We start from the raw sequence: 25,630 nt of genomic DNA, 5'->3' as shown, positions 1-25,630 counted from the left end.
TCAGACAGCAGTTGATCGTGTGATAGCCATTGAAGCTGCGATTCAAAGCGCATCTGCTACGCGCTCAACAGCACAGCAGGAATTTCAAGTGCACAAAGTTAAAAGCACTGGGGAAGCTTCTACCTCTTGTTATCGCTGCGGATCGGTGAAACACACCGCCAGCTCTTGTCCGTATGCGAATGCCAAATGTTTTCATTGCAACAAAAAGGGCCACATCAAGAGTGCTTGCCGGAGCAAAGAGCTAAAAGAATCGAAAAGTAAAAATAAACGGCATGTTAGTACCTTGTCACTGCCACGCACCAATTTGAAGAGTGTAAAACCTGCTGCAGACGCAAGACAAAAACCAATCATGGTCGAGGTCGCTATTGACGGCGTACCAGTGAATATGGAACTTGATACAGGGGCTGCTGTATCCGTTATGTCTGTCTCACAGTTCCGTTCTCTTTTTCCCAGAGCTAATTTGCGCAGGACAAGTCTCACCTTGAGAACCTATACAAATGAACCCGTGAAGCCCTGCGGAGTAGCATTTGTTGCAGTCCAGTACAACGCGCAGCGCCAACAGTTGCCTTTGTACGTGCTCCGCCAGGACGGCCAGCCGCTGCTGGGGCGCACTTGGCTACAACACCTCAAGCTGGACTGGACGCAAATACAAGGTCTTCACCACATGCAGGTGGGAAACACAAATGGCTCTGAGAGATCGCCTAAACTAGAGTCCTTGCTAAACCGCTATCAGGACCTGTTCAAGGACGAACTCGGCACAGTAAAGGGAGAAAAGGCTACTCTTTTCTTAAGGGGTGACGCGAAGCCAAGATTTTTCAAAGCAAGAAGCGTGCCTTTCGCTCTAAAAACTGCTGTCGAGCAGGAATTGTCGAAGCTGCAAGAGCTAGGGATTATTACACCCGTGACCACAAGCCTGTACGCAACGCCGGTCGTACCAGTTGTTAAACGCGATGGTTCAGTCAGACTGTGCGGTGATTACAAAGTCACGCTAAACCCGATACTGGACATCGAAAGGTATCCGCTACCGAAAGCGGACGAGCTATTTGCCGCGCTGGCAGGCGGACAACATTTTTCAAAGGTTGACCTAAGTAGAGCGTATCAGCAGGTCGAAATGGACGACGAATCCAAAGAATACCTTACGCTGAATACGCACAAGGGTCTGTTTCTGGTCAACCGCCTACCGTTTGGCATTTCATCGGCTCCCGCAATATTTCAGCGTATTATGGATAATGCGCTGAAAGGACTAAACGGCGTAACTTGTTATCTCGATGACATACTGATCACGGGCCACACAGAAGCAGAACACTTGCTCAACCTAGAAGCTGTGCTGAAGCGGCTATCAGAACGCGGATTTCGCGTCAAACCTTCGAAATGCGATTTTTTTCGCAATGAACTGCAGTACTTGGGTCACGTCATCACAAAAGACTGTGTTCGCCTGACGGATGAAAAGTTGGTCGCAATTGCAAATGCACCAGCTCCAACAGACAAACAGCAGCTGCAGTCAGTGTTAGGACTCATAAATTACTATGGAAAGTTTGTTCCGAATCTCTCATCCATACTCTTTCCTTTGAACAAGCTCTTGAGTAAGGACGAACCTTGGCAATGGAACGCCGCTTGTCAAAGTGCGTTTGCGCAAGTAAAAAAACTGCTGTCGTCAAAGCCTATTCTGATTCACTATGATCCCAGTTTGCCATTGCAGTTGTCATGCGATGCTTCTTCCTACGGAATAGGTGCAGTTTTGTCACACGTTTTTCAAGGCCAAGTTCATCCAATAGCCTATGCTTCACGAACGTTAACAAAAGCTGAACAAGGTTACAGTCAATTGGAGAAAGAAGCATTAGCGCTTGTTTTTGGAGTCAAGAAGTTCCATTACTATGTTTACGGACGGAAGTTTGTGTTGCTCACGGATCACAAGCCACTTGAGACGATCTTTGGCCCCAAAACAGGCATTCCTGCCATCGCAGCTGCCAGACTGCAACGCTGGGCAGTCACGCTTTCTGCATATTCTTTTTCTTTGCAGTATCACCCTTCAGCGCAGAACGTGGACGCTGATTGCGTATCGCGCCTTCCAATCCAGCAACCGGGAACAGACGGGGCAACAGAAAATTTTCTGGTTTTGCATTTAGACAGCATGCCCGTCTGCAGTAAACAGATCGCAGAGGAAACTGCACGGGATCCAGTGTTCCGTCAAGTAGTGCAGTACATCTTGTCAGGCTGGCCTGCTAACGTATCTGCGAACCTGAAACCTTTTTTCTGCAGGAAACTAGAGCTTTCTTTATATCAAGGTTGTGTCATGCTGGGAATGCGTGTGGTGTTACCACAAAAATTCCGTAAATTTGTCCTAGATGAATTACATGAGGGGCATCCGGGAGTGGTGCGCACCAAAGAGCTTGCAAGAAGCTGTGTGGTGGCCAAATATCGATCAGGACATAGAGAGATGTGTCGGCTCTTGTCACGCATGCGCAGAGACACGCAGTTTGCCAGTGAAAGCGCCGCTCCATCCATGGTCCTGGCCGACGCGTCCTTGGCAACGCCTACACATGGACTTTGCAGGTCCAATAAAAGGTATATCCTACTTAGTAGTAGTCGACGCCCATTCCAAGTGGCCAGAAGTATGTCCCATGACAACCACTACATCAGAGGCAACCATTGCTTGCATTCATGAACTTTTCTGCAGATTTGGATTTCCAGAAACACTCGTGTCCGACAACGGAAGCCAGTTCATTTCTGCAGAGTTCCAAGCCTACCTCAAGCACAGGGGCATTCGGCACGTAAGAACCGCACCGTATCACCCAAGTAGCAACGGACTGGCTGAACGTTTTGTTCAGACTTTGAAGTCAGCGCTCCGCAAGACCAGTCCGAGGAGCGCCAGTGAGGAGTTAGCCGACTTCCTTCTGACGTATCGTAATACGCCTCATGCTACGACAGGGGAGGCCCCTTCCACTTTGCTCCTGGGGAGATGCCTGCGGACCAGACTAGACCTCATACGACCAGCGGTCGAGAACAGAGTGCGCCAGCGCCAGTTCGACCAGACAAGGCGTCACCCGTGTCGTGACAACGTCATCGCTGTTGGTGATGCCGTTCGTGTGCGCAATTTCCGATCGGGACCAAAGTGGCTGTGTGCAACAGTTCTTGCCCGTACGGGACCAGTGTCATATCGGTTAAGTGTAGTGACTCCACGTGGTGTGTTCCAGTGGGTGCGTCACCAAAATCACATCCGCAACGATAACACCGGCATCGCCACGGAGTTTGAACTACCCTTCAGTGAAAGGCAGCAAGAAGTTCCCGCACAGGTCCCGGCCTGCGACTCATCACATGACGTCGACAGCTCGCCCACCGCACAAAGTGAACCGGCGGACACTTCAAACGCTCCTAGCGAACGTCGCTACCCGCAGAGACAGCGTCGCCCACCTGATCGCTTTGTGCCGTGAACTTTTTGGACAATGCTTGGGGATCCAAATAAGTGTGGGGGGATGTCGCATATCTGTACACGTGTGCTTGTGCGATACTCTGTCACGCGGCCCATATCGCAACACCCTCGCCCACGATGTGAATAAAAGCGCTTGGCGCGCGGTGGGGCGGGGGCACTTTTCCTTCGGCACTCTTGGTCATCGCTATGTTGCTGGCATGCGAATAAAGCATGTTTGAATACTGTCGGCGTCTTCATACCCGGAAGCCCTGGAACACGACATATTTCATGCCCACTTCGACCATGCATGTTTTTTGCAGAGGCGTGTTTCATTTCGAATAATATCGACGCCTGATCACGTGCCGTGTTCGCTTATTCGAATGTCACTTTGGTTGTTTCGACAGCTCGCTTGGCCAGCATCATACTATACAGGGGCGTAGCCGGGGCGGGGGGGGGGGGGGGGGGGGGGGAGGGGGGGGGGGGCTTCAAACCCTTCCCGAAAATTTTCAGTTTTGCTTGCGTATATGTACACGCTTACTTACAAACGCACGCACGAACATACATAAAGTATGGTTGGACCCATCCCCCCCGAAAAAAATTTCTGGCTACGCCCCTGGTACTGTACAATACCCACTGGGATCGCGCATGTTTATGATTATGCCGAGATTTGTGCCCTATGATAAGTGCATCTGAATTCGCGAAGCGATCGAAAATTTAATTGCCGCCTTGGTTCTTTTTTCGGCTCGTTTCCAAAGCGGCAACTGTATATTACCCGCGGCTCATGCGCATGCAAGGCTTTATGTTATGTGCCGAACGCATGACATTATTACGAGGCACGCCGTGGTGGGTGACTTCGGATTAATTTCGGCCACCTGGGGTTCTTTAACGTGTACGTAAATCTAAGTACGCCTTGTTACTGCATTTCGCTCCCATCGAAATGCAGCTGCCGTATGCGTGAATCGAACCCATGACCACGATCTTAGCAGCGCAACGCTTCAGCCTGCTAAGCAATCACGGCGTGTCGCATGCAAGGCCAATATAAACGCTCAGTGCAAAGATGCAGCTTAATTCTGTTTACAGGAAGCCGCGACGGGAGATGTACAGCACTCAGCCTAATTAAACACTTAGTACTCACGGTACGTTATTTAAACTGTGGTGTATTAAGCCCACATGCTCCGTTGCTGTCACATTACAAATGGTTGACTCGGAAAGCCAGCGCACAATCTCAAAGCTTACAGCAGCTGTCTATTTGTTGGAGCTTCGGTTCACAAACGCACTTCCCTTTCAAATGAGCACGATCATCGCGTTTCTCGCTGTTAATAGTTCGTAATACTGTGTACGACAAAAATTGCTTCAAGGTGATAAGACCGCGAAAGCATCGCGGCGAACTGCCATAATCCACTCTTGACGCCTCCACTCCTCGCACTGCTTGCATTGGAAACTGTAGAACGTGACAGGAAGTTTTCGGCTCTTCGTCATTTTTAAACTTTTGTGACAATTCACAATGCAGCAAGACTGCATGCCTGCTTTCGAGTATGACGAAGGAACAGCGCCCATAGCGTGAAAAATGCGAGATAAAAGCCCTGGGGAGCACGTTCTCCGCGCGCGCAATGGGAAAACCAAGCAAGAGCGACCCGTCCGAGCTACCGGAGCTTTCCCCTCTCTCCGCTGGGGCGGGGGACGGCGCTGCGCAAACTTGAGCGTTGGAGGCCTCTCGCAACCGAGCTTTTTACTCGATGCCGTGGCTAGGCCTAACTCCGCTCACGGTGCCGATGTACGAGACAAATCCGAACTTTGTGGGCAAGAACATCGTGCTAGCGAACATGCGAAAGCGAAGAAGGTGAAATGTCCTTCGTCGCAAGCGATGAATCGCATCAATCGCTGGCTCCTCAGAACCGTGGATGGGCATTTTGCTCCCCGGCCAAGCTTGCCGTGCAGTGGCCGCTCGGAGAAGCAGTGGCAGCGGCTAGCAATTTTCGCGCGTCAGCGTCCCAAAACGCAACACCAAGCATGCTGCGTGCCGATTCTTTGTCGCTACAGCTAGGCATAGCTGATCATTGACAGACCGGAGATCGGCGACCTGCGTTCTTAAATCGGTATGTCGATATCCACGGCACGCTGTTCCCTTCCCGAAAGTATGCTAAGCAATGTCATGTGACGCTTTCATGCCCCCGAAAGGAGTCTGTGGAAATCGCCGTTAAGCTAAGCCCCGGCGGCGTCGCACTCGAGCGCATTCAAACGTGTTCCTTTGGAGTTCGGAGCGCGCCAACTTAATGCGCCCATTGAATTTGATATGTTCGTGGTAGAAAAGTCCACTCTAAAGGAGTCCTGACTACCTTGCTGGCCTGACATTTTAGTCAATTATATCCGAATGTCTGTTGTACCGGAATCCATTATAAACGAAGCTCAATCAATGGAACAAATGCGGAGGTCGGCATAACACCGCAAATTGGTATGTAATATCCGAATGTCTCTTGTAAACAGATCCGTTGTAACGAGGTTATACTGTACTTACGAGTGTAACAGCGCCGTTGATACGATGCTGCACGAAGACTCAACCTGACAGCAATAAGAAGTGTCCGCAGTTAACCTCGACTTGTTTTTGTAGTGAAATGAAGCGCCGAAATTATTTCGAGGAAAATGTGAAACTAAACATGAGTGAGTGAGCACACAAGAAAAACAAACACAATTGCGGTGGAATTCTCGGGCAAGCACTTTCGAGATATTTTGCGAGCCTCGATACTGCATGTGTTTTTGTAAGTGTGTGCGGGGCTTGGTACACAGGCGAAAATGCTGTCCGCAGATACGCGCATGCGTACGGGGCAAATAGCACTTGCGGAGGTGAAACCATCATATCTCTGAAAGGAATCGCCCGTGAACAGCGCAACCTAATAATGTAAATGTGGTGTCATATGTACATGTCAAAACCACGACTTGATTACAAGATACACTGTGGGATAATTCTGACCGCCTGGTATTCCTAAATGTGCTGCTGTATCTAAGCACATGCATCTTCTTGCTGTTCACCCCCGTCGGAATGCGGCTGCCGTGGCCGAGAATCGACCCCATCCTTGAGGTTAGCAGCATGACACAACAACAAACCTGATCAAAGTGCGTACGACAGAGTGCAGGCACTGTTGGCGATTGTAAAGAAAACATGTATAGCTTTTTGACGTTTTACTACGAGCATTATCGATGCTGTTTTCGTCATTCATCAGAAGCTTGAGGCAGGCGAAAAGCAACCGCATACAGCGGAACAGCGTACGAAGCGAGCGCACGTTATGCAGGCGCACCATGGCGGGTGTCGAAGAGTTCGTGCCACGATGTCACGTGGGCCTCCCGCCAGGCGGCGCCGCCACAACTTCTTGAGGCTAATATACGTGTGACACCACAACTTCTTGAGGCTAATATACGTGTGACAGAAAGGAAACACATTTGAAGACAAATTACAGTCGCCGACCGTTTATTCGAACTCAGCGGGAACCGCCGAAAAGTCCGAATAATCGGGAGTCCGAAAAAAGGATTCACCAGAAAAAAAGCACCTTTATTGGCCCAGTGGCCGGGAGAAACTTGTCAATGTGTCTGTAGAGATGCACGCTTACGTGCGACCATGTCAGCCTGTATTTCAGCCAATGTTTGGTTACCCCGTGGGTCGGCAGTAGCACTGCAACGGCCTACGCTAAATCTGCATTTGTTGGCTGTGGTGTGGGAGCACGTCATCACGGCAGGTCCACGTGTGCTGGTTTGAGTAGCTGACTGATGATCTCATTGCCCAGCTTGGCGAAAACTCCCACGCAACTTCGGATTGAGGTCGGCTGCCTTCCACCTGGCGAATAATCACTGCTTTTTTCACCGTTGTCAGGGCCTTGTAGTTGCCGCGTTTAGTTCCAACGGCGCACATGGAACAGGCGGCGTGGGAGCAGTTTCAACAGTTCAGGACTCGCACGCCAAGCAACAAGGGAGCGAGACACAAAGCTCGGGAAGCAGACCAGGCCTAGCCACAGAAACATCTGACAATGCAAACCCTCAAACTCCAAAAGGGAAAAACATTGGGCTAGTTGATCTTGCAGCGCTTGTGTTGTCATACTCTCTTTGTCCGAGTTAGGATCTGCGCCATAATCGTACATGATGTCATTCACCTCAAACGCCGCACCGAGCTGATTCTGATCTTTTCTTGGCTTGCTGACTTGACTTGCTAAAGCCAAAAGGCAACTGAGGTAACGTCTGGCCACCACACATAGCCTTCGAGATCGTTAATTTCCGCGTGGATTTTTGACACTGGCACGATCTCCAGCTGTAGCCAGTGCAACATTTCAGTGCTGGCAATGTAGCAAAAATATTGTAAACATTGCTGACAGCTTGTCATTGCGTTAAACGTTGCACTCAATCAGCCAGCCGGAGTCCGAAAAATCTAACGGGGCACTGTGTGGCGTCCGAATTTTCGGTCGTGAGTTTACATTACTTCAGTGGGACATGTGGCATTGTCGCGAAGGTGACTGAATAAACGAGCATGTCCGAAACGATTGGTGACTGTAGTTGTGATGTACCAATTAGCAAGCTATAAGATGGATTCTGCAATCTGGGGTAGTTTAGGAAAGGAATACTTGCCAAGGTATAGGAAACGCATTCGGAAGATGTTGGCGAGTTAGATGGAGTGGTGAAATTAAGTAGTTCACAGGGATAAAATGAAATTGGCACGCACAAGATAGCATAAATTGGAGACCATTGGGAGAAGCCTTGGCCTTGCGGTACACGTAAAAGAGGCTGGCGAAAGGCCTGTCCATGCTAGCAGCCTTTGATGGTGGCCTCCGGAGAATGGTCGCTGCGTCAGAGGCCTGTAGTATAGTGCAGTTCCACTCCGGTGTGCATTTGTGCCACCCATTGCAGTACAATCTCCAACTTGTAGGCCATCAGCACGAACACAAACATTGGCTACCTCTGGAGACAACAAAGCTCCCTCTGGGCTACCTCATATTATGGGAAGATGAGTTACCACCTGTACACACACACACACACACACACACACACACACACACACACACACACACACAAACACAAACACACACACACACAAGGAGGTTCAAGAGATGCGTCAGTATGTCACCCTGAATGCACTTTGAATAGATGGCCGACACGTTTAGGTTGTGGGGTTGAAGATGAGCCGCGCTCTTGGAACACACGGACACAGTCACGTCATCGGTCAACCAATACGAACACGTGTACATTTGCCGAATCTAATACATAACTAGTAACACGCTAAGTAACCTTATCCAATGCCAATAAAATACAAAAAAAAATAATGCACACAATGTACCGCTATTGCGGCGTCGCCTACAAATCGTCTCACCGCAAGGAGCCCGCGGGAAACGAGCCACGATATCGTCCCCCGCAAACCTACCGCAAGAGACATCCATCCACGCACACTGCCAAATCCCAAAGAAACTCGCTGCTGCACCCTGTGTGCCGGGGTAACCTCTCTCTCGCCAGGTGGTGCTGTTCCTTGGCAGCTGTTAAACCTAACTGCGATTAATCTGCAAGACGTGCGTGCACCGTGAGGCACGGACGACTTTACAGGGGGTGATAGTACCTCCACATCCCCTCAACCTTAAATAGACACATATCGCGGAAAAAAAGCTAAAACAGCTGCACAAGCTCTACGAAAGAAGACAACACATGTCCCTAAAGTCCCTAACAAATGTCCGTGCACCGCGACAGTACCGCTTGTCTACACCACTTCATTGGCTCGACGACTTCACCTCAGTCCCAGAACCGCAATGGCAGTGTACGCATTCAGCGCGAGAAAGCGTCGCTCGCGCCGACACGTCTTCTGGTTGCGAGCAGCATTCACGAGGGCGCCTGTTTGAAGGTAGCTGCGCTGGTCACAGGCATGTCCATTGCCTGTGGCGCATTGTCCACATGGTACGATGGTCAGTATGGCTAGTAAAGGCATTGGCGGTGACTGAGACACCCAGTTCAAATAAGCAAAGATCACTTTTTATAGTTCATGCATTGCAAGATAGAATGAGGGAAGCAGAATTGAATACTTGAACACCGCGATCCAACAAGTTGTTTCCCATGTGGGGCAGGCAGCTCCACAGAGCCTTAGGCCTAAAGAGTCGCTCGACAATAACCAGCATCCAACCAGCCTCCAGCACAGGTGCAGAAGAGGCAGCCGCGAGGAGACATCAGCTCTGTATGGTGGCCCTACTCACTCGCTGCACACAGAAGCTTACTGAGCGATTGGCGCTCACCATCCTTGACAATGTCGTGACGCTCTGGTGCCGAGCTGCAATACAAGACAGCAATGGCGCCCGTGCCCCCTGGCCACCCGGCTCCCTGAACTGCGAAAAGTCACAGACAGAAGAAGCTATTTACAGAAAACTCGGACCACCTACAAGGCTTTCATACTCACTCGTTTCGGACTTGCCTGTGATCCACGTGCTCTGTGCCTCGCTCCCAGGATGCGAACCAAGTGGCTCTCGTACTAACTCAACGACATTTTTCCAAAAGAAAAAAAGAAACTGTGAACAGAAAAAGCTTTTAGCACGCCGACAAGTTCAAACACGCCACAGCAACTGATCTCCTCCCTCTCAAGAAAGCAAGCCGCCGACGCTAACGATCAATCCCCCCTAGGCCTAATTCGACCTGACTCAAACAACACAACAAGCCTGCACCGCGAAAACTATTGTCCGATGCTCCAAGAGCCCCACGTTGGGCGCCAGTCTGGGGACGAAGATGAGCCGTGCTTTCAAAAAACACGGACACAATCATGCCATCGGTCAACCAACACAAACCAGTGTACATCTATTAAATGCTTTTACATCACAGCGAGCTCGCCAGCCGTATCTTATAGATAACTAGTAATATGCTAAGTAACCTTATACAATGCCAATACAATACACAGAAAACATAACACACACAATGTACCATGAACGCAGCGCAGCATCTCCGGCGTTTGACTCACCATGAGGGGCCTGCGAGGAACGAGCCGCGGTATCGTCCTCCACGGACCCACCGCGGGAAACGTCCATTCACACACACTACCTAACCCCAAAGAGACTCGCTGATGTTATCTGTACGGGGGTTTATCCTTGTCAACAGGGCGGCGCTGCCAGCGTGGCGCACTAACCTTACCCCGTGCGAGGACAGTGCCGCCTCTCGCTCGGCGGCTGTTAAACCTAATTGCGACTAATCCACGAGACGTGCGTGCACCATGAGGCACAAACGACTGTACAGTGGATGATTGCACCCCTACAAGGTGAATGTTGCTATGTGCGCTTTAACAATTTTGTTTGGGCCCTGATAGTGTAAAATGCAATATATCTCGCAAAAGGGTGCAATAAACTTCAAACGGTGCAGGGCTTGACCGCTGGTCCACTTCACCTTTTCAGCATCAGATATGATAGGGTCAGCTAGGAGACCTGGTCAGCAGAGATTTGTCACAAAGTTTGGTCCAAAGCTCTGGCTTGTAACACATGCATAGGCAAGAGGGAAGAATTCGAAGTGGCAAAGCATCGTAAACACCTTCCTCAAATGACCTTTGGCTGTTAACAATACTGTGCCTAGCAGCATGCTGTCCGCCGGCTCTATTTCTTGTTGATAGCAGTGCAGTGCCTCAAGGTTCTCTGCAGCACTTGTGCAGTTTGTGGGGATCCAAGGCGCGCCCGAAGCCACTGCGCGGGCATTTCGCCGTTCCGCGATTCCTTTCCCTCTCCCGTTCTCCCGCGACGGCAAGTGGCGCCATCTTGCGCTACGCGCCGGCTCTCGTGGTGGCGCTGCACGCGGTCTTGGAGCCGCGAAATTCGGCGGGACAGACGCGCGTGCAGGCCGGAACGAACTCTCTCTCTCCTCGGACGCCGCTGGGTAAGCACGTATTTCTTTCTGGCCCGACGTCCCCTTTGGGAATCCCCGGGCTGTAGCCTGCCTGGGTGCCTCGGCACCCTCGCAGGCGTGTTTACCTCAGTGTTAGCTCCGGTTCATACGTGAAGCCAAAGAGCGGTGCCTAGTGCTCGCGCGCGGTCGTACCACGCCGAGCCGCACTTGCCGGAGGCCCACGCGTACGGAGATTGCCCTAACCCTCGCGACCAGGCCCAGTGGTCATCGCGAGAGTGCGCAGCATAGCCGCGAGGGACCTTTTCCCGAGCGGCGTGTCAAAGCTCGCCATTGCCAGCTGCGACGTGCTTCGCGGAACCCTTTGGTGTATTCCGTCCGCCTGCGGGGGCCCTTTGCTCCCCGCGCCCCGGGAGCGGATGCTATACTGTGTGTTTGGGGTGCCGCAGAAGGCAAATAAAGTGTTTGTGTGTGTGTTATCTCGAACACTGTGTTTATGCCTCGCGGCGCTCAACGCCTTTGCTAGCTGAGCGCGTGCGGAGCGGTGCGCTAAACGTAAGCAGGCGACGGTAGACGCGGCCCTGTGGCTCGCTAAGCCTGAACCCGCGGTAGTCTTCGGCTCCGGTGAGCATCGAGGCTACCACAAGTTGGAATAACCACTGTATTTTGCAAGAGCTATCCGTAGGAAACTGGAGGACTTCCGTTAGAGCATAAGGATGCAAGTGGGCTGCTTCCAGCAGTACTTTTAGTAGCTGTCGTGTGCAGCAATGTGTTCCGTCAGAGGGTTGTGTGCCTGTTCCCGGCACTGCACGCCTCACCTTAAGGAGCCATCAAACTGCATGGAGAAGGGTTTTCTAGCAGCTCCGACGGGTGCATGATACCTCACACAATAGGCATATGAGTCAACTGTTCTGCACGGTGGCATCCAAATTATTGCCCTGTCACACAAGGCAAGCAGTAGTCGGGGACCCTGGTTACCCTCAATGCTTGAGACGGAGAGGCCAGTGAGTGGTTCTGGGTCAACAAGAGGCAAGGAGGCTTGCTGGACATTGAACTTAGCTTGGGACGGAGTGGTAGTGAGCTCATTCTTAGGACATAGTGGAGAGGCTCTGCCATGGCGCATGGTCCAATGAACAACTGTCTAGACAAAGCTGGGCTATCAGTGTTATGTGTACCTTAGCAGGGTGGCTACAGTGCTGCACACGGCACAGTGCATGAGTGAGCGTATTGTTACAGGTATGTCTAGAATAACAGAGAGCTGAGCTAGTTGGTACGTATTCATTCTAAAAAGAGACAGGGCGTGCAAACACGAACACGGCGTTTGTCGTGTCCTGATCTCTTTCTTGTGTCCGTGTTTGCACGCCCTGTCTCTTTTTAGAATGAGGTATGTCTAGTCATTTGCAGCGTAAGAAAAAAAAAAGCTGTCAGTTATGTTTTTCTTTTGTTCGTTTTCTCCTTGATGTGGATTGAAGTCCCGTCAAGGAGATGATCGACGTCGATGAAGCAGGAGGCAGGTTGGAGGTAATGAAAACTTGAAGGTATATTGCAGCGAAATATTTACAGTCATATGTACATCTTGCCGAAGCACACTGATGATAACATAGACATCAACAGCATCTTACTCTTCTACTTAACTTTTCTTAAGTTAGAGCCTAGAACACTGTTACTACATACGAAGAACCGAGTCTCACTGTTCGACCACCAAGTGGTTACGGCCCAGACGAAAGTTGCATCGTACGGAGTCTTACTGATCGATCAGTTTAGTGATTACAGCCTAGACTGAAGGGAAACGAATTCCGTCCAGTCTTAAGTACCTTGCGGTAACAAAGAAAAGGGGAGGTGGCCACTGGTGGTCCGCCTCGACATTCCCTTATCCAATCCGTTCATTCTCAGATTAAGCCACTCCCTACTGGGCTGTCCTTAATCTCGACAGCAGTGTCTTTACAGCGCAGACAGGCGTTTTGGCACTCTTTCCCATCATGGCTCTCCCTCTCCTTCCCACGCTCTCAGGGATTCTCACGGTCGAAATACATCTGTATTTTAGCCCTGGTGCATTCACGCCATTTTCCCATACACATCGAGTTGAACTCACGGAGCCAGTCGTTAAACCGTTCCGGGAAAGAAAAGGCGTCTGCGTGACCCTGCCTCCCACGCATTCGACTTTGCATTGTTGCAAAAGCACATCTTGGTCCGTGTTGGGGTCACGCATACTGTCGCCTCGAGCGACTGCTTAGAGCGGGGGATGTCCTCCTCATTTTCCCACACATTCAGGCCGCCGACCTCTGAGAACGGTCGCCTGACCGCAACCCATGCTGGCCGTCGGGGTAGACAAGCTTGCTCAAAGGAAGCCGTTTGCTTTCTCTTGATAATTGCCCAGCGAAAAGACCAGGCAGGGGGAGAGCCGAGAAAGAAGCTTTGTACGACGTACCGTGCCGCGCCGTCCTGTCTGCAGGATCGACTTATGAGCGGCAAACATAACACTGTCCCTAACAAAAGAACTTGCATAGGTGCTCCATCTAGTGACGTTCGCTCATCTTCATGTCAAGCACTTCACCATGTTTAAGATATTATTTAAAGGAGTTTATTGCCTAACAAATCGACCGCCGGAAAAATTTTTAGAATCCGTCAAGTACGAGCAGAGTTGGAGATTTGTCACACGCTGTAATTGCTTTCTCTCTTCTCTTGTCCCAACGAGCACCCTGGAAGCTAAGCAGGGAAGGATGGCACAGGGGAAAGAACTTGCGTCACGCGCGCATCATGACATTGAAAATAATTTCTTTTTTTTTTTCTTCGAATGGCAGACTTACTTTCAGTGTGATCATGCACACGCGGCGGCCTCAGTAACTATGCGGCTCACTATGCTCAAATCAGCCAATGGCTGTGAACTTGGGTATGTAGTGCGGTCATTTGGGTATATGGCGACATTTGTAGAAAGAAGACGGAACGATTTTAGCTGACTTTGAAAATTCATTGTAAATACCAGGCTGCAAGCTGCGCTATAATGTTTGGCTCACGTGTTTTCACGAGCCTCGACTGCTGATCGGCAGAGTTTTCTGACCACACTAAAGAGTGTTGCAGGGCCTCTTTAAAGGGACACTAAAGGTAAACAATGAGTCAGTTTAGATCGATATAGTGTGCCCTGAGAATTCTAATGTCGTTAATTTCGCCATCATAGGTTTATTAATAGAGGAGAAAATATAGTTCAAAGTTTCATTTTTAAATTTCACGCCGAAATCTCCCCACGGGACGTCACGAATTTCAAAGTGTATGTATTGTAGAGAAGCCTTGGAACATAGTAATGGGTTGCCCTCTCCAGCGCCTTCTAGTGGGTCGTCCTCTTTGGTTGCTTGTGAAAGGAAGCCGCTCGCGCAGGGAGTTCGTGCCTTGCCGTGACTGCCTCGTTGAGTGCCGTCTATTAAACACCTTAACAATTTGGTGGAGAGTGCTCTGCTCCCATTCAATGCCCCTGGAGCTTCGATCCCGTACCCTGCCATCTACCATGCCTCAAGACTCCGCCCAGCAAACGCCTCCTCTCGCAACGAGCACATGTCCCGGTGTCCCCCGTATACGCGATCCACCTATCTTCACTGGCGCCGATAGCACCGACGTGGAGGACTGGCTCTCAACTTACGAGCGCGTCAGCATCCCCAACAAATGGGACGAAGAAGGCAAGTTAAGCAACTTGGTATTCTACCTCGCGGGCGTAGCAAGCTTGTGGTACAACAACCACGCATCCGATTTTGCGACTTGGTCCGATTTCAAGACCGCCGTCATCAGCGTTTTTGGCCGCCCAGCAGTTCGTAAGCTGCAAGCAGAACAGCGCTTACGTGAACGAGCTCAGCAGGCCGGTGAATCTTTCACAAATTATATCGAAGACATCCTCGACTTGTGTAAGAAGGCCAACGGAACCATGTCTGAGTCTGACAAGATCCGGAACGTAATGAAAGGCATTGACGACGATGCCTTCACCATTCTGCTCGCCAAAAACCCTGGCACAGTGGCCGAGGTCATAACGCTGTGCCAGAGCTACGAGGAGCTCCGCCGGCAGCGTTCGATGACCCATCGCTCCCCATCACGCAATGCAGAGCTTGCTGGCTTGGCGGCAGTGTACTCTAGTGAGGTATTTCACATAGTTTGCACTCAGCAAGTGACTACTTTCACGCAAGAGGCCGGTTCAGGGGTCTCCAACGCGGTGACTGTGTGAAGCGGGTGCTCGGTTTTCTGCAAAGAGACAGCGACTGTAGACTATCTTGTGCTTTCAGTTCGTCGAAAATGATTATTTTGACAGTAAAGAACACAATTTCTTTCGAAAGTACTTACAGAAGTGCCCTGGAGGGCTTCTACGAGGTGTTTTTGTAGAGCACCGATAGTAAAATCTATGGGGAGCGCGCCGGCAGTATCCTACCTATAGCACGCAATCGAGGTGTGACCGATAGAGGATGACTCCGTAACTCCTCGCGGCCAGTATGTGCATGCATCTGCACCATGATCTGCTACTAAACGAAAACTGACAGTTTCATTGAAACACGGTACGGCTGCGTGGAGCCGATCGTCTTCTGGCTAGTTGCGTGCAGCACGTCACGTACTCGGCTCACGCCGTCACTGCTGGGCCGCTTGCTGTACCGCACACGTGCATTTGTCATGGGAGTGTTCTTCGTACCCGCTTCGCTCCAGACCATGCACAGATGCACTGAGTAGCTTGTTCGGTTAATGCAGTCATGACGAGCTTCTAGCAGTTGTGGGGATTGAGGCTTGCCCGTCGCCATTGCGCGGGTTTTTCGCCTAATTCTGCCGTCTGCATCTCCTATCATGACTCTCCCCTCCTCTGCGGTCCTACGACGCTAGGCGAGCGGGGGCGACGTTAACCTGATTCTCTGCACCGATTCTCGACAGTGGTGCCGCGCACGAGTCTCGCGAGACGTTTCGCGCGGCGGGGGAGTCAGAATCTCTCTGGACGCCAACGCGAGCGGAGTTTGCCCTCGCTCGTGTGATCGGGCCCTGTGGTCACTGATCATGGACGCACGCAGCGTAGTCGCGAAGGACCGTTTCCCGCAGCGGCGTGTTGCCGTGAGCCCTTTTGCCCGCGGAGACGTGCCAGCGGCACCCTTTTTGTTGTATTTTCGCCCGTGGCGTGGTTAAGCCTGTTTTGCTTCTCCCGCCGCCTTTGGGAGCAGGCGTTGTACTGCGTTTGTGGTGTTGCCGCAGGCAATAGAGTGTTGCGGATCTCGAGAGCAGTACTGTGTACTTGGCGCGCTGCGCTCGGCGCCTGTGTTGCGCCCGAACGCACGTGTGCTGCGGCACCCTAGTTAGCGCGAGGAGACTGCAAACGCGGCCCTGTGGCTCGCTAAGTCCGAACCCATGCTAGTGGCCGTACTCCTGTGAGATACGTGTACACTACACTGGCGCCCAACTCAGTATCAGAAGCTCATTAGGCTTTTGACTGCTCTTAGCGAGTCAGTACACCTGTGTGTCTTGGTCTCGCCGCAACATGTCTGCTTCGCGGGATTTTTGTTCGTTGACTTTTCTGGTGAACGCCACGTTGCACGAGACGGAGGCCAGTGCCTCTGTCGAGGGGCACCTTTGTGCTCCCTTACGTGTCGCAACCCCGTGTCGCAACTACCCGAACGGTGTGCTCAGGCCCCTTCGACTGCTGCAGTACCCTTCGAAATGCGTGGCAGTTCGATGGCACAGCGTTTTCAGTCGGTTCCCTGTGGAATTGACAGGGCGCAGGCTTTGGCCCTTGCCAGCTTTGGCCGTCGTCAGCCACGCAACCGGCACTTCGAACGTACACTGAGCAGGCGCCTGTATTGTCGACGGTAACCGGCCCAAGTGGCAATTATGTTCGAGAACAGGCAAATCTCTCTAGGAGCCTTTTTTGCTCTGGGAATGGCGCGCAGGGTGGTAGTCCTTTTGAAACCGCTCCACTGATCGAGCTGGGAGACTGTTCATCTTCGCTCGACCGCACCACTAACGCACCGACGGCTTCCTGTGAAGCAGGTGCAACGCAGACGCTGCTGCAAAACGCCGTCATGGTCCCTCAATACGTTTACTGGTCATGAAACTCCCGCGTAACTCAATGGGAGAGCTTCATATACCACCTGCACTTTCCGTGCCGCGGCGCTAGCGTAGCTAGAAGGGGGACAAGGAAGCCGGCTGCTGCTGGCCGCCATTAGTGGAGCGTGGGCGCGGAGTGGTGTTGTTTGTGCTGGTTTCACCCCTTTTTTCGCGGTCACGTCGTCATGACAGCGATGCACAACACCTGCGGTGTGCCGGGCTGTCGCTTGGGATACAAAGGCACCGTCGAAAATGTCCCCTGTTCTGTTTACCAGCCGACGCAGAACAATGCGACAGGTGAAAACGTGCAATCCCGCGACAGGAGACTGTCGGATTTTTGTTGGACTCCAAGTACGCTCGCGTGTGCAAAAAAAATTTTGTTGCAAGTGACATTGTACGTGCGGACGTGTGCACAGTGAATGGAAACATCGTTGCATTGCCTCGAGATCGACCAAGACTGTTGAAGACACCACGCCTAGAATTGTGTGTGTAGTGTTGTGAGTGTGTTTGGAGTTTTATGTGAAGTGCGGTGTTCGGAGTGTGTGCGTTTGCTTTCTGGATAATGATATAAACTAAAAAGTGATGCCGTGGGCCAAAATGCAGTATATTGCTTTACTTTGATAGTGCTGTTTGCAGATGCTGTCGCTGAATCGAGAAAATTTCTAGAAAGGCTCAAAAAGAGCAATGCAGTTTTACGTATAATTGAGCAGTTTAAGCTGAGTAACTAGGTTGATGGAAGCTCCACCTTGATTTCGATTTGCACTGGTGTTTACATAGAAGGAACAGTGTGGCTAACTGGAACGCCAAGTTAGAAATCGTGGTCATTGCGACAGTATATTGGAATGGATAAAAAAAAAGAGCCGTGTATATTAGAACTCGGCAGTGTTATGAAATCTGCATGCATAAAATGAAAACCTTTTGCTTGAAAATCGCACATAGTGCCTATATCTAGCAAAAGCAGCTCGCAGCAGTTTCACCTGATTATATTTTTCCAATCTTCAAAACCAAAAGCGCAAATTATGACACCAAAGAACAAAAAGGAAAACTACACGATGATCACTCTCCGTTTTGTGGTATCTCAATGTACGCTTTTGATTTTTAAAGCTACGTTTCACTGACGATATTCCTCAAGAGGTACTTCGAAGCTATGAATGCCTAGTTAGCCTGATATACAGGCTTGTTTATTGGCACGCGAACTTCTATTTGCACCTTCATGACGCCCTATAGAATAAAGTGACAATTAGTTCGAAAATGAGCGTTGCGTGCAGGCAGAGAACGGCTACTCCGCAACTTCTAGCGCAAAATATATTAACCTGTCAGTCATCTAGAACCAGTCAGTGTTCTGTTTAAGCTCGAAAGCGACTTTGCAGGAATCGAAAAATGTAGGAATGTCATGAACACACGCGTCACTTGACGCCCTCAGTCAAAACGTTCCCAGCAATCAACGACTTGGGCAATTTGACAATGCGCATCATGTACCATATTGACAATACTAATCACTGCTATGATTTGTTAGCGAGAACACGAAGAAGGAAAATATCTGAAGAAGTGTATTTGACAGAAAATGTTGCCACGAACACGCCACTGCCCTACCAAGCGCGGCAGACCAATGCCCTTCTGCTTACGGTGACACCTCTCGTGGCCACTTTTGTCCCTATATCAGTGATTCCACTCCTGCGTCAACTGCGCCAAAGTGCTCCAAATTGTATTAACTGCGCCATCGTGATAATATCAACGAAAATTGCGCCAAACTGCGCCAAATTGAGCCAGAGTCTCGGGTTTGGGGGCGTCTATTGGCAATTGCACGGCCGGCGCGTCAAAACGTGCAGCTTCATCTTGGGGCCGTCAGTGTTACAACCACGGACCAATCATTATTCCTCTGAATAAATAGCGCTCGCGCATGCGTGCCGAGTGAGCCATGACTCCATGCACGGTGCTGACGCAGCTTCTGTTCTGCAAGGGCTCGACAGCAAAACGTGCTCTCCGCGGAGGCTCGTGACGTCTAGGCCTATCAATAGCGAGAAAGTGCGACAGCGATTCATCGGCGGACGTCGTCTGTTCCAGAAACGCTGCTGATAGCTCGTTTCAAGCGTCGCACGGCACGCAGTGAAAGCAATGTGCAATAATAACTGCACGCGTGCTGCTAAAATGTCTGTCACTTCTGTTTCTGGACATCGCGGAATGAAATCTGGGATCGTAGCAATAGATATATGAAACAATATCGAATTTTCCGTGCTTCGCGTCTATGGAAGAGCACGTGAACGGTGGGAACGCGTTGACACTTTTGCTCAGATACACTTTATCCATGGATCTTCACCCAGAAGAGCTTTTTCGAAATTCCTTTTACCAGCACTTCCGAGTTTGTAATCACTGTGCTGTAAATACCCCTTAAAAGGCCCTGCCCTTTCGAGCTCGTCAGTGCTAGGGTTCGAATTCGAATTTTTTGGTTGCTTTTTAAAAATGTAATCTCATTAAAAAAGCATGCCTCCTGGTCCGAGCAGCTGCAGTTGCGTTTTAATATGCACAGCTGTCAGTAGCGCGCCCGTCGCTGACGGCCCACAGTGAAGCGGCTGCGCCATGTTACACGTCCGCCCCTCGCTTTCCAGGGTCAATAGCTGACGGTTAAAGAAAACCCACAATTTCGCTTAAGGGCGAAGTAATGAATGCGATACCAACAAATTGTATATTTTATACGAAGTAAGGTTGGCAGCTAACTCTTCTGGATCCGACCTCACGTAACTCATCAAAACGCTGGTTTAAGGGAATATGGCCGTTCCAGGAACCGAAGCGTTTTCGTGCTGTGAGATCTCTAAACGCGAAGTAAGCGTTTAGAGCACAGCAAGTTTACGGGCCGTCTCCCGATGCCTCGAGATAGCGCGCGCGCCAGCGACTGCTCCCTTCGAGCGATGCAGTCACCCCCCTCCCCTCCCCTGGCTCCTTACGAAAGACGGGCGGGGCGTTTCCTCTCTATATGATGAGCAATCGACGGCAGGCCCGCACGCGGGAAGATGTTATCGCCTGCTCCGTGCGACGGATACGGACGGCTCCTTTAATCTCCGCTTCAGTCACGTTCATTGCCAGCGCTTGCGAGCTTTTACCAGCGGCTAGAATGCGCGGGGTGATGCTATCATTTTGGGTCATTTACGGAAAATTACGGCGACGGCAAAAACCCGTTGACTGTGCCCATACAATTGCTATCACGATAAAAATTTTTAAAAAATTATACCAACTCCCGCTAAAGGGAACCATGTGTGTATGCAAAGCAATGGGGAGATGGTTCGCTTGAGCGGGAGATGGTGTAAATTTTCTTTCTTGCTTTCTCAAGCCTGTGCCTTCCTCTGGCATAGAATCAGCACTGTCTTCCGGTCTCCATCCAGGTCAATTTTATTGATCCAGTAATCTGTTTATTTGCTAGTGTCGAAAATAATCACCGTAAAGGTTAATCCATGCAGGACACTGAGCTGCATGAGCCCTTATTTTCATTAGCGAGTGAAGTGTGGAGTTCTCCCGAGATGATTTTTTCCGTGATATTTGCAATGAATCGAAATATTTCTAGCTCTTTTATAACAGGCCCATAATAATTACTCAGGTGCTTGAATGCTAATGTAATTTGCTTCTCTAGTGCACTCCACGATGTAAACTTAGCTGCTCCAGAGTGCTCCCAGGTGCCTAATTACTTGCTCTAAAGTGCTGCAGGATGAAAATTTTTGCTGCTCCAAACTGCTCCAAAATGGAAATTTTGCTGCTCCAAAAATTGCTCCAAATCACAAGTCCTCAGTAGCATCACTGCTATATGAAACTTTCGCAAGAGTTTCATGACCAGTAAAAAGTATTGAGGGACCATGACGCCGTCCAGATGATCCAAGCACCCGGGAGCTGTACAAACGCTTTCGGCCGTTCTGAAATGCACTCACCCCGCTGTTATGTTGCCTGTGCCAACTTACAGCGGATACAGTGATCTGCTGAGCGCCCAAGATTACCTTGACTCTCTGTCACGTTATCAGAGAGCAATGGGTTTGGACGATCAGTAGGTGCTCGGACACGTCGTGCCGGCTGCACTGACACGTCGTGCCGGCTGCACTGACTGATACGGCGGCGAGGTGGTATCGGCTTTCTGCCTACCGAGCAGCAATCCTCGAGGAGTTCCGCGTGGCCTTTCTGCGCGAATTCCTCCCCGCTGACTACGAGAATAGGATGCGGCGAGAGCTCGAGCTCCGTACACAAGCTCCTGATGAGTCGCTTCAGGAGTACGTATGCGCGATGGACGACCTTTTCTCTATCGCTCAGCCCAGGGCCTCAAACGAGGAATGCGTTGAACGGGTGTTCAGGCAGGCACATCCGACATTTTTGGCGTACCTGCGTGGCGGTCGCTTCCGCGATTTGGAGGAGTTGGTCGCCGAGGCAAAGTGCAATCAAGGAGACATTCTCACTGCGCGCGCCTATCGCCCACCACTGCCAGCCAGCAAGGCCCTTGAGCCGCGCTGCGCATGTCGAGGGGCCGTGCCCCAACAACAGCCCTATCGCGCTGCCTTTGTGGCTGCCAGCGGCTGCGCAGGGGAGTTGAGTGCTCGCGCTCTTGATCCCTACACGCACGAAAGGCGGGCAGCCTGTGCTGCACCACCTGAAACCCACATGAAGGGACGCCATCTGACCCAACGCGGTGTGGGTGACTCTCGTCGATACGTATCCTGTGCTAACGTGGCGAGCCGATCACAACAGCTCGAGGCTGCTCCGTATCAGGGAAAGAGACCGAGATGGAGTGCGCTGTTTTCGCTGCCGTGAACGAGGACACATAGCAAGGGAGTGCACCGTGTCTAGGCTTCCTGTTAAGCAGGGAAACGGAAGTGCGGGTCTTTCGTGAAGGCACAGGCGGCCCAACCTTTGCTTATCCCCTCTGCGTACAGGGCAAGCAGTCTTGCTGGTGCGCATGCGCCGTTCATTATGGTCATTATTGCCGGCCGTGAATTTTCGGTGTTGCTGCACACGGGCGCAAGCGCTTCGTTGTTTGGCAAATAGGTATTGTTTCATTTGCAGAAGCATTTGGTGCGCTTGCGGGACTGCTGTATGGCATTCTCTCTTGCGACAGGCGTGGCCCACTCGGCTGGTGCCGCAAGGTTGACTGTCAGATGGGGAGATCGAATGAGACATGCACATTTCGTTCATCTTCCAGGGCTCATTGTTCGTGTGATTCTTGGGCGGGACTTTCTCCTGAAAAGCGGGATCGTTGTGGACATTGCGAATGGCGGCTATCGCAACGGACCTTTTTCCCTGTTGAAGCCGTTCATCAGCCCGCCGGCGCCTACTGTGTTGCCTTTGCCACAGAAGCGTCGGAAACGAGCTGCGCACAGAGTTCTGGGTCATACCCCTGCTCAATACATTCCCCCTCTCACAGTCCTCTTTGGGAATGAGAGTCACGGCAAGAACAGTGTCGCGCGCTAACGTCGAGGTCATACTCCAGCATTTCGCGCTTGTTGGCTTGAAACCCCCTTTTGGATCGACCAACACGACATGAAGAGGCGCCACATCCTTTGATCGCCTGTGCAACTCATTTGGATGATACACAGAAAGCTTGTCTGTCGGCACTGTTATGCCAGTACGATGAGCTCTTCACCAATAAACCGGGCTGTACCGATTTGGTGAGCCACGTGATCGAAACTGGCGACGCACTTCCTTGCAGTGTAACGCCAGGCAGATTATCGACGACATGCTAGCGGCAAGCATTATTCGCCGCTCGTCTAGCTCCTGGGCATCTCCAATTGTGTTGGTGCTGTTATGACCGGCTGTCGGTGACGAAGCGCTGACCGGCTGTCGGTGGCGAAGCGCTGACCATGAGAATCTGCGGACGAGGCGTTCTCACACTGCCAGAACACCTGCATCCTTCCTCTACACGGAATTCCTGTGACGGCGAGTGACCAACAATGGACAGGATCTCGGCCTCAACAGTGGGACGGCAAAGCCACAGACAATGGACCACCTGGACTTGGCTTGGTACGCTGCCGAAGCCACCTGACGGGTATGTTTGGACGGGAGTCTCCGCTACCCTTTCGCTGCGTCGGGAAAAGATCTGCATGGGCAAGCACGAGGAACCTGTTCTGCTTCTCCCCCGCTGCTTGTCGACAACCGCCGGACTCTTGCCGCTTCAAGTGTGCCATGACCCCTCCGCGACAGTGAAATGGACTGTGCCATGGTGGGAGGTGTCATGTGTGTGATTGGTGGTCATCAAGAGGGAGGAGCAAAACTGAGGGGTTAAAACGACGGTGCTGAGTGAGAAATGGGGCTCTGAGCCCTCGGTAACAGGCTCATCCAATTCGCTCGTCGCTGAGCTCTGACCTTGTCACGATGTAAATTGAGTGTACGAAATGTGCCAGTAAACTTGTTATTGTTTTCCCATCTTGCTATAGCATCAGTTCCTCAACTCGGAGACTCGCCTACGCTACCAAACGGAGTCCGGGTACGACGCTGCCCTATCGTAGCAACAACGTGGTTGCCGATGAGGGACGGATCCAAATAACCGGTCGCAACAACTGGTTGCAGCGGTGAGATGGATCCACAAATACCCAGGCACGACAACTGGTGGCAGCGGTGGGATCCGAAGCTACAAGCGACAACAACAGTCGGCCTAAGGGAATGCAGCTGTCTCGAGACATCGATCACGTGTGGGTGAGTGCTTGGCTTTTCCTTTGATGTGGACCAGGTTCTAAACGAGGGTTTTAGATCTGGTAGATAACTTTGCCGAGAGACTCAAGGTTACGTACTCTCGGGTAGTTGTTTTGGAAGTGGCGGGCACTCGGAACGATCATGGATTTACGGAAGCTGCAGAAGCCGGACTTGTTGCTGTTATGTAAGGAATTGGGGATCGATACAAAGGGTCTGACACGAAAAGCCCTACTCATACAGGCGATTAATGATTTGGGGGTCGATGATGAGGAGCTCTGTGAAGAATGGGAATACGCCAACCAAAATAAGGAAGAGCGGCTCAGACACTGGGAAAGAGAGGAACGCCGCGCAGAACTCGAAAAGGAAAAGGAAGAAAGGAGGCGTGAGCAAGAGTTTGAGCTCCGCAAACTAGAATTGGAGTCGAGGTCGAGCAGTAGTCCCCAACAAGCGGTACCTCTTCCAAACAGGGAGGCGGAGTTCAAAATGTCTAGGTACTTGCAGCCATACGTGGTATCAGGGGATATCGGTCTGTATCTGGTGAATTTTGAGCGTACGTGCGAGACTAGGTCGTTTGAGCGAGACACCTGGTCTCAGAGGCTACTTACGGTTCTACCCTGCGAGGCGGCGGAGGTTATTGCGCGACTCAGCAAGGAGGACGCCGACGACTACGAGAAGGTCAAGGCTTGCCTTCTGCGAAAGTACAGACTTAGCGCAGAGGCGTTCAGGCAGAGATTTCGGGGCGCTAAGAAGTCTAAGAGCGAGAGCTATCCCGATTTTCTGTACAACCTGAAAGCGAATTTGATTGAATGGTTAAAGAGCACTGAGTCATACAATGACAGGGACGCGGTAGTAGAGAGAATTTTGATGGAACAGTTTTGCAACTGTCTCCCAGAGCAGGAAAGAAATTGGTTACAGGATCGGGGTGACGTAAGTTCTACGATGAAAGCGGCCGAACTCGTCGAGGAGTACGTGTCGCGTAGACAGGGTAACAGCAACTTGGGAGCTGATGGGAGCTACAATGCCAATTCAAGTGCAAATAATCATTACAGAAAGCGCTTTTCGAGCTCTCGGAACGAGAAAAACGAAAAAAAGGTTCCTTCTGGCCTGTTTCCAAAGAAGGGTGACGGTGAACAAACGGAAAAAGTGCCCAACGCGGAAAAAGCAAAGAATGCTTTTGAAGCTAGGAAGCCACTCACTTGCTACAGATGCAATGAGACGGGTCACATAGCGGTGAACTGCAGAAAAGAAAGGGTGGCGTTTTCGTATGTCAGTGACTGCGAGGAAAACATGAAGTTATTAGAGCCTTACATGCATGACCTGGTTGTGAATGGGAGGCCATGCAAAGTGCTGCGCGACTCGGCGGCAACGATGGATGTTGTCCACCCGTCGTATGTGTCATCATCCGACTACACGGGACAATGCTCGTGGATCCGCCAGGTGGTGGAAGAGCAGAGCGTATGCTTGCCCATTGCAACGGTGGTCATTGAGGGCCCTTTCGGTAAACTAACAACCGAGGCTGCGGTTTCAGGAAAGCTTCCTAAATCATATCCATACTTGTTCTCAAACAAGTCTGATATGTTATTGCGAGAAAGGGGCATCCTTTTTGGTGACCGGGTAGTACAGGCCTTAACCCGCTCAAAGGCCCGAGAATTGGCAACTCAGCTAACTTCTGAGAATAAC

The 25,630-nt window shown here is 51.1% G+C and overlaps 2 protein-coding genes across 5 annotated transcripts in view; both read left to right on the top strand.

The window, feature by feature from the left end:
- The window catches only part of LOC119372691 (stromal membrane-associated protein 1), a 224,849-nt gene that overhangs the window by 117,878 nt on the left and 81,341 nt on the right, over nucleotides 1-25,630 (top strand). The window lies entirely within an intron of this gene.
- On the top strand, nucleotides 1,351-3,603 carry LOC119372690 (uncharacterized protein K02A2.6-like). The gene is made up of 2 exons (XM_037643134.2): nucleotides 1,351-2,565; nucleotides 2,678-3,603. Exons 1-2 carry the CDS (start codon nucleotides 2,132-2,134, stop codon nucleotides 3,429-3,431), a joined length of 1,188 nt encoding a protein of 395 aa, XP_037499062.2. The 5' UTR covers nucleotides 1,351-2,131; the 3' UTR covers nucleotides 3,432-3,603.

The sequence above is a fragment of the Rhipicephalus sanguineus genome, chromosome 10, assembly GCF_013339695.2.
Source record: "Rhipicephalus sanguineus isolate Rsan-2018 chromosome 10, BIME_Rsan_1.4, whole genome shotgun sequence".
NCBI classification, from domain to species: domain Eukaryota; kingdom Metazoa; phylum Arthropoda; class Arachnida; order Ixodida; family Ixodidae; genus Rhipicephalus; species Rhipicephalus sanguineus.
Note: the sequence above shows the minus strand (reverse complement) of the source record. Positions and strands in the feature narration are given on the sequence as shown.